The 8,914-nt window shown below is 43.6% G+C and overlaps 1 protein-coding gene across 1 annotated transcript in view; it reads right to left on the reverse strand.

Annotated features, from left to right (window-relative positions):
* The window catches only part of LOC306837313 (uncharacterized protein), a 14,214-nt gene continuing 5,300 nt past the window's right edge, over positions 1-8,914 (reverse strand). The window contains exons 5-12 of the mRNA XM_079364944.1: positions 3,914-4,337; positions 3,500-3,832; positions 3,333-3,356; positions 1,039-1,216; positions 843-931; positions 701-772; positions 491-621; positions 1-281 (exon numbers count right to left, since the gene is read on the reverse strand). Of these exons, the coding sequence (XP_079221070.1) occupies positions 118-281; positions 491-621; positions 701-772; positions 843-931; positions 1,039-1,216; positions 3,333-3,356; positions 3,500-3,832; positions 3,914-4,337 (1,415 nt within the window). The 3' untranslated portion in view covers positions 1-117. The remainder of the gene's footprint in view (positions 282-490; positions 622-700; positions 773-842; positions 932-1,038; positions 1,217-3,332; positions 3,357-3,499; positions 3,833-3,913; positions 4,338-8,914) is intronic.

An 8,914-nucleotide genomic window follows, 5' to 3' on the forward strand; every position in this document is an offset into this window, starting at 1 on the left:
TGGAAGAGCCCGCCAGGTCACGTGATGACGGCGTTGCCGTGGTGACAGCAGTAGCGGGTACAATAGCAGCTCTTTTTATTTGGCCTTAAGTCAGCAAACAGGAAGTGATGTCACAGCTCAAACATCCAGGCCCTGCCGTGCCAGGAAGTCTTCAAGCGCGCTCAGTCGCTCCACCAGCATAACGTCCAGGTCCGACTCGTCATCAGCGTGGCCTCCGCCATGGCAATGTCGCCGCGCCGCAGCTCGTTTCCTGGGCATCACAGCAACAGGAAGTCCCACCACTAAAACAAAAAGGTGACCTAAGGTTGGAAAAAGCTCCTAAAGCAATAATCTATAGTTTGATCTGATCACAGCCCGCCTGTCCTACCTGTGGCCCCTCGGACACACGTCACTAACAAATCTATTATCTTATTCAGAGCGCCATTTCAGGGCGTCCCAGTGACGTCTTTCCTTCAGTGTGCAATCTAAGCCCCTTCCTTTCCCAGCATACCTTGCGGTCTCTTCCTCTTCCTGGGCTGAGTGAAGTCAGGAAAGAGGAGGAGCCTGCGTCTCTTCTGCTGGCCAATCACAAAAAGCGCTCCGTCCTTTTCACGTGGCTCCTCGAAGATCGTCTCCAGACTCCTGCAGGGGGACTCCTTTATTCAGTCTTACTCTGCATCTATTCACTTTTATCAAACCTGGGATTTGTAGTTTTTTTTACCTGTTGGTGGTGGGGGATTTGTAGTTCTTGTTGGTGTAGATTTCCTCCAGACTGAACTCTTTCTTTTTTAACCTGAAATGTAATTAGGTTTTAATGTTTTGAAGATTTTTGGTCTCTTGTTCTGTTCATTTCTTCTCCTGACCTTTTCATCTTTGGAAGTCCCATTGGTGTGAGCGGCGTTTCCCGTGGCGAAGCCCGTCGGATTCTTATCTGAGATACCCGTTTGCCTCGCTGACACAAAAACATGGAATGAATGATACAACAGGAACTTCTGTAATATTCTGAAAAAATCAACAAGTTACATATACTAAAACTGATCAAAGATCAATAGGCTCCACCTCTCCGTTTGTGCTGAGAAACTCGCAGCCTGCAGCTGATTGGCCGACTGGAGGCAGAGCAGAAAGGCCATTGGCTGAACATGACGGGGAAGGCAGGGCCCGTCGTCGAGGCAGGAGGATTCTCCGAGCATTGTGGTTGGCCCGCTGCTTCTGCATCCGCCGGGCGGGGAAAACTGGGCTGATCACACACGCACACAAAGTTTGATTGATCAAAATAGCGTCAGTGTTTTTGTGATGATGTCATAGTGAGGTCAGTGTTTTTATGATGATGTCATAGTGAGGTCAGTGTTTTTATGATGATGTCATAGTGGGGTCAGTGTTTTTATGATGATGTCATAGTGAGGTCAGTGTTTTTATGATGATGTCATAGTGAGGTCAGTGTTTTTATGATGATGTCATAGTGAGGTCAGTGTTTTTATGATGATGTCATAGTGAGGTCAGTGTTTTTGTGATGATGTCATAGTGGGGTCAGTGTTTTTATGATGATGTCATAGTGAGGTCAGTGTTTTTGTGATGATGTCATAGAGGGGTCAGTGTTTTTATGATGATGTCATAGTGAGGTCAGTGTTTTTATGATGATGTCATAGTGGGGTCAGTGTTTTTGTGATGTCATAGTGGGGTCAGTGTTTTTATGATGTCATAGTGGGGTCAGTGTTTTTGTGATGTCATAGTGGGGTCAGTGTTTTTATGATGTCATAGTGGGGTCAGTGTTTTTATGATGATGTCATAGTGAGGTCAGTGTTTTTATGATGATGTCATAGTGGGGTCAGTGTTTTTGTGATGTCATAGTGGGGTCAGTGTTTTTGTGATGATGTCATAGTGGGGTCAGTGTTTTTGTGATGTCATAGTGGGGTCAGTGTTTTTATGATGATGTCATAGTGGGGTCAGTGTTTTTGTGATGTCATAGTGGGGTCAGTGTTTTTGTGATGTCATAGTGAGGTCAGTGTTTTTGTGATGTCATAGTGGGGTCAGTGTTTTTATGATGTCATAGTGAGGTCAGTGTTTTTGTGATGTCATAGTGAGGTCAGTGTTTTTGTGATGATGTCATAGTGGGGTCAGTGTTTTTATGATGATGTCATAGTGAGGTCAGTGTTTTTGTGATGATGTCATAGTGGGGTCAGTGTTTTTGTGATGTCATAGTGGGGTCAGTGTTTTTGTGATGATGTCATAGTGGGGTCAGTGTTTTTATGATGATGTCATAGTGGGGTCAGTGTTTTTGTGATGATGTCATAGTGGGGTCAGTGTTTTTGTGATGATGTCATAGTGGGGTCAGTGTTTTTGTGATGATGTCATAGTGGGGTCAGTGTTTTTGTGATGTCATAGTGGGGGTCAGTGTTTTTGTGATGATGTCATAGTGGGGTCAGTGTTTTTGTGATGATGTCATAGTGGGGTCAGTGTTTTTGTGATGATGTCATAGTGGGGTCAGTGTGTTTGTGATGTCATAGAGGGGTCAGTGTTTTTGTGATGATGTCATAGTGGGGTCAGTGTTTTTGTGATGATGTCATAGTGGGGTCAGTGTGTTTGTGATGTCATAGAGGGGTCAGTGTTTTTGTGATGATGTCATAGTGGGGTCAGTGTTTTTGTGATGATGTCATAGTGGGGTCAGTGTTTTTGTGATGTCATAGTGGGGTCAGTGTTTTTATGATGATGTCATAGTGGGGTCAGTGTTTTTGTGATGTCATAGAGGGGTCAGTGTTTTTGTGATGATGTCATAGTGGGGTCAGTGTTTTTGTGATGTCATAGTGGGGTCAGTGTTTTTGTGATGATGTCATAGAGGGGTCAGTGTTTTTGTGATGATGTCATAGTGGGGTCAGTGTTTTTATGATGATGTCATAGTGGGGTCAGTGTTTTTGTGATGATGTCATAGTGGGGTCAGTGTTTTTGTGATGTCATAGTGGGGGTCAGTGTTTTTGTGATGATGTCATAGTGGGGTCAGTGTTTTTGTGATGTCATAGTGAGGTCAGTGTTTTTATGATGATGTCATAGTGGGGTCAGTGTTTTTGTGATGATGTCATAGTGGGGTCAGTGTTTTTGTGATGTCATAGTGGGGTCAGTGTTTTTATGATGATGTCATAGTGGGGTCAGTGTTTTTGTGATGTCATAGTGGGGTCAGTGTTTTTATGATGATGTCATAGTGGGGTCAGTGTTTTTGTGATGTCATAGTGGGGTCAGTGTTTTTGTGATGTCATAGTGGGGTCAGTGTTTTTGTGATGATGTCATAGTGGGGTCAGTGTTTTTGTGATGATGTCATAGTGGGGTCAGTGTTTTGTGATGATGTCATAGAGGGGCATTACCTCTGAGAGAACAGGCGTACGTAGCTGCAGAGAGAAACAAACATGTTGATGAAGATCAAAGAAACAAACATCAAAGTTTAAAGTCACTCAATTAACAACGCCATTTAATGAAACATGACACAGCAATGACATCATCAGTTACGAATATTAAGTAACTCAAAGTTAACCAGTGGTCGATGCTCAGACTGGGCGGGGCCGTCCAGTCCTTCAGCAGCCTCATGGGACGACTACAAGTTCCACCCCTCACTGACTCTGTCATTGTCTCCACGGCAACAGCCGACAGGCGCACCATGGGGGCGAGGCTATAGCCAGAAGAGGAGAAAGAGGAGGGGCTAAGCCATAAGTAAAGGGCACTGTGATTGGAGACGAGGGAGGGGGGCGGGCTGAAGTCTGAGAAATGCCATCGTCCTGAAGAGACGCTGAATTCTTTTGATTGGCTGCCTATCCGCCCACTCCGGGCTGACGGCAGGAGGTGCAAGGCATGCTGGGAGTAGGAGGAGCTGTAAAGAGTTGAGGAGAAACATCGTTCACTTGTGTTTTAAAAACCATGACAGAAAAGTTCTTGGTAACGTCTGTCTCACCTGTGGAGCTCTCTGTAACCGTTCTGCTTGAAGACACTGACGACCTTCTCTGATTGGCTGGCCCCGCCCCCTCTGCTTTTGTGTTTCCTCTGGTCAAAGTTGTGCAGAGTGAGCAGTTGCTCCTCCTCTCCTCCTCTGAAGGAGACCACCATGCGCCCCACAAATCTCCGAGCGTCCTCTTCTTCTTCTTCTTCTTTGTTTTCAGGACAAACTGGCGCTTCTCTTCTTCTGTGGTTCTTCTTCCTCCTCTTCCTCCCTCTCCCCTCCTCCTCTCCTCTGCTCTGCTCCGATTGGCTCAAACAAGACAATAAAGGAGGTGTAGGTGGGTCCTCACGGTCTGAAGATAAAGCTGGTGGTGATGAGTGCGTGCTAAGAGGAGGGGGGCATGGGGAGTGGGCGGAGCTTAATGGAATGGCAGTAACCTCTGAAACAGAATGCAGACAGAAGAGATGTTTCATATTTCTCTGTAGAGATCACTGAGCTGCTGAATCCTGCCGACACCCCCCATCACTGATTTAACTTTCTCACCCCCCATCACTGATTTAACTTTCTCACCCCCCATCACTGATTTAACTTTCTCACCCCCCATCACTAATTTAACTTTCACACCCCCCATCACTAATTTAACTTTCACCCCCCCATCACTAATTTAACTTTCACACCCCCCATCGCTAATTTAACTTTCACACCCCCATCGCTAATTTAACTTTCACCCCCCATCACTAATTTAACTTTCACCCCCCATCACTAATTTAACTTTCACCCCCCCATCACTAATTTAACTTTCACCCCCCCATCACTAATTTAACTTTCACCCCCCATCACTAATTTAACTTTCACCCCCCCATCACTAATTTAACTTTCACCCCCCCATCACTAATTTAACTTTCACCCCCCATCACTAATTTAACTTTCACCCCCCCATCACTAATTTAACTTTCACCCCCCATCACTAATTTAACTTTCACACCCCATCACTAATTTAACTTTCACACCCCATCACTAATTTAACTTTCACCCCCCCATCACTAATTTAACTTTCACCCCCCATCACTAATTTAACTTTCACCCCCCCATCACTAATTTAACTTTCACCCCCCCATCACTAATTTAACTTTCACCCCCCATCACTAATTTAACTTTCACACCCCATCACTAAATTAACTTTCACCCCCCCATCACTAATTTAACTTTCACACCCCCATCACTAATTTAACTTTCACACCCCATCACTAATTTAACTTTCACCCCCCCATCACTAATTTAACTTTCACCCCCCATCACTAATTTAACTTTCTCACCCCCCATCACTAATTTAACTTTCTCACCCCCCATCACTAATTTAACTTTCACCCCCCATCACTGATTTAACTTTCACACCCCATCACTAATTTAACTTTCACCCCCCCCATCACTGATTTAACTTTCACCCCCCATCACTGATTTAACTTTCACCCCCCATCACTAATTTAACTTTCACACCCCATCACTAATTTAACTTTCACACCCCCATCACTAATTTAACTTTCACACCCCCATCACTAATTTAACTTTCACCCCCCCATCACTAATTTAACTTTCACCCCCCCATCACTAATTTAACTTTCACCCCCCATCACTAATTTAACTTTCACCCCCCATCACTGATTTAACTTTCACCCCCCCATCACTAATTTAACTTTCACACCCCATCACTAATTTAACTTTCACCCCCCCATCACTGATTTAACTTTCACACCCCATCACTAATTTAACTTTCACACCCCATCACTAATTTAACTTTCACCCCCCCATCACTAATTTAACTTTCACACCCCATCACTGATTTAACTTTCACCCCCCATCACTAATTTAACTTTCACACCCCCCCATCACTAATTTAACTTTCACACCCCCCCATCACTAATTTAACTTTCACCCCCCATCACTGATTTAACTTTCACCCCCCCCATCACTAATTTAACTTTCACCCCCCACCACTAATTTAACTTTCACACACTCCATCACTGATTTAACTTTCACCCCCCCATCACTGATTTAACTTTCACCCCCCATCACTGATTTAACTTTCACCCCCCATCACTGATTTAACTTTCACCCCCCATCACTGATTTAACTTTCACCCCCCATCACTAATTTAACTTTCACCCCCCATCACTGATTTAACTTTCACCCCCCATCACTAATTTAACTTTCACCCCCCCATCACTAATTTAACTTTCACCCCCCCATCACTAATTTAACTTTCACCCCCCCATCACTGATTTAACTTTCACCCCCCATCACTGATTTAACTTTCACCCCCCATCACTGATTTAACTTTCACCCCCCCATCACTGATTTAACTTTCTCACCCCCATCACTAATTTAACTTTCACCCCCCCATCACTAATTTAACTTTCACACCCCATCACTAATTTAACTTTCACACCCCCATCACTAATTTAACTTTCACACCCCCATCACTAATTTAACTTTCACCCCCCATCACTAATTTAACTTTCACCCCCCCATCACTAATTTAACTTTCACACCCCATCACTAATTTAACTTTCACACCCCCATCACTAATTTAACTTTCACACCCCCATCACTAATTTAACTTTCACCCCCCATCACTGATTTAACTTTCACCCCCCCATCACTAATTTAACTTTCACCCCCCATCACTAATTTAACTTTCACCCCCCCATCACTAATTTAACTTTCACCCCCCATCACTAATTTAACTTTCACCCCCCATCACTGATTTAACTTTCACCCCCCCCATCACTAATTTAACTTTCACACCCCATCACTAATTTAACTTTCACCCCCCCCATCACTAATTTAACTTTCACACCCCATCACTGATTTAACTTTCACACCCCATCACTAATTTAACTTTCACACCCCCCCATCACTAATTTAACTTTCACACCCCCCCATCACTAATTTAACTTTCACCCCCCCATCACTAATTTAACTTTCACCCCCATCACTAATTTAACTTTCACCCCCCATCACTAATTTAACTTTCACCCCCCATCACTAATTTAACTTTCACCCCCCCATCACTAATTTAACTTTCACACCCCCCATCACTAATTTAACTTTCACACCCCCATCACTAATTTAACTTTCACCCCCCATCACTAATTTAACTTTCACCCCCCCATCACTAATTTAACTTTCACACCCCCCATCACTAATTTAACTTTCACCCCCCATCACTAATTTAACTTTCACCCCCCCATCACTAATTTAACTTTCACCCCCCATCACTAATTTAACTTTCACCCCCCATCACTAATTTAACTTTCACCCCCCATCACTAATTTAACTTTCACACCCCATCACTGATTTAACTTTCACCCCCCCATCACTGATTTAACTTTCACCCCCCATCACTAATTTAACTTTCACCCCCCATCACTGATTTAACTTTCACCCCCCATCACTGATTTAACTTTCACCCCCCCATCACTGATTTAACTTTCACACCCCATCACTGATTTAACTTTCACCCCCCATCACTAATTTAACTTTCTCACCCCCCATCACTAATTTAACTTTCACCCCCCCATCACTAATTTAACTTTCACCCCCCCATCACTAATTTAACTTTCACCCCCCATCACTAATTTAACTTTCACCCCCCCCATCACTAATTTAACTTTCACCCCCCATCACTAATTTAACTTTCACACCCCATCACTAATTTAACTTTCACCCCCCATCACTAATTTAACTTTCACCCCCCATCACTAATTTAACTTTCACCCCCCATCACTAATTTAACTTTCACACCCCATCACTGATTTAACTTTCACCCCCCCATCACTGATTTAACTTTCACCCCCCATCACTAATTTAACTTTCACCCCCCATCACTGATTTAACTTTCACCCCCCATCACTGATTTAACTTTCACCCCCCCATCACTGATTTAACTTTCACACCCCATCACTGATTTAACTTTCACCCCCCATCACTAATTTAACTTTCTCACCCCCCATCACTAATTTAACTTTCACCCCCCCATCACTAATTTAACTTTCACCCCCCCATCACTAATTTAACTTTCACCCCCCATCACTAATTTAACTTTCACCCCCCCCATCACTAATTTAACTTTCACCCCCCATCACTAATTTAACTTTCACACCCCATCACTAATTTAACTTTCACCCCCCATCACTGATTTAACTTTCACACCCCATCACTAATTTAACTTTCACACCCCATCACTAATTTAACTTTCACCCCCCCCATCACTGATTTAACTTTCACACCCCCATCACTAATTTAACTTTCACACCCCCATCACTAATTTAACTTTCACCCCCCCATCACTAATTTAACTTTCACCCCCCCATCACTAATTTAACTTTCACACCCCCCCATCACTAATTTAACTTTCACCCCCCATCACTGATTTAACTTTCACCCCCCCCATCACTAATTTAACTTTCACCCCCCATCACTAATTTAACTTTCACCCCCCATCACTAATTTAACTTTCACACACTCCATCACTGATTTAACTTTCACCCCCCCATCACTGATTTAACTTTCACCCCCCATCACTGATTTAACTTTCACCCCCCCATCACTGATTTAACTTTCTCACCCCCCATCACTAATTTAACTTTCACCCCCCCATCACTAATTTAACTTTCACCCCCCATCACTAATTTAACTTTCACCCCCCCATCACTGATTTAACTTTCACCCCCCATCACTGATTTAACTTTCACCCCCCCATCACTGATTTAACTTTCACCCCCCATCACTGATTTAACTTTCACCCCCCATCACTAATTTAACTTTCACCCCCCATCACTAATTTAACTTTCACCCCCCATCACTAATTTAACTTTCACCCCCCATCACTAATTTAACTTTCACCCCCCCATCACTAATTTAACTTTCACCCCCCCATCACTAATTTAACTTTCACCCCCCATCACTAATTTAACTTTCACCCCCCCATCACTGATTTAACTTTCACCCCCCATC

This window comes from Symphodus melops (genome assembly GCF_947650265.1).
Source record: "Symphodus melops genome assembly, chromosome: 16".
In the NCBI taxonomy this organism is placed as follows: Eukaryota; Metazoa; Chordata; class Actinopteri; order Labriformes; family Labridae; genus Symphodus; species Symphodus melops.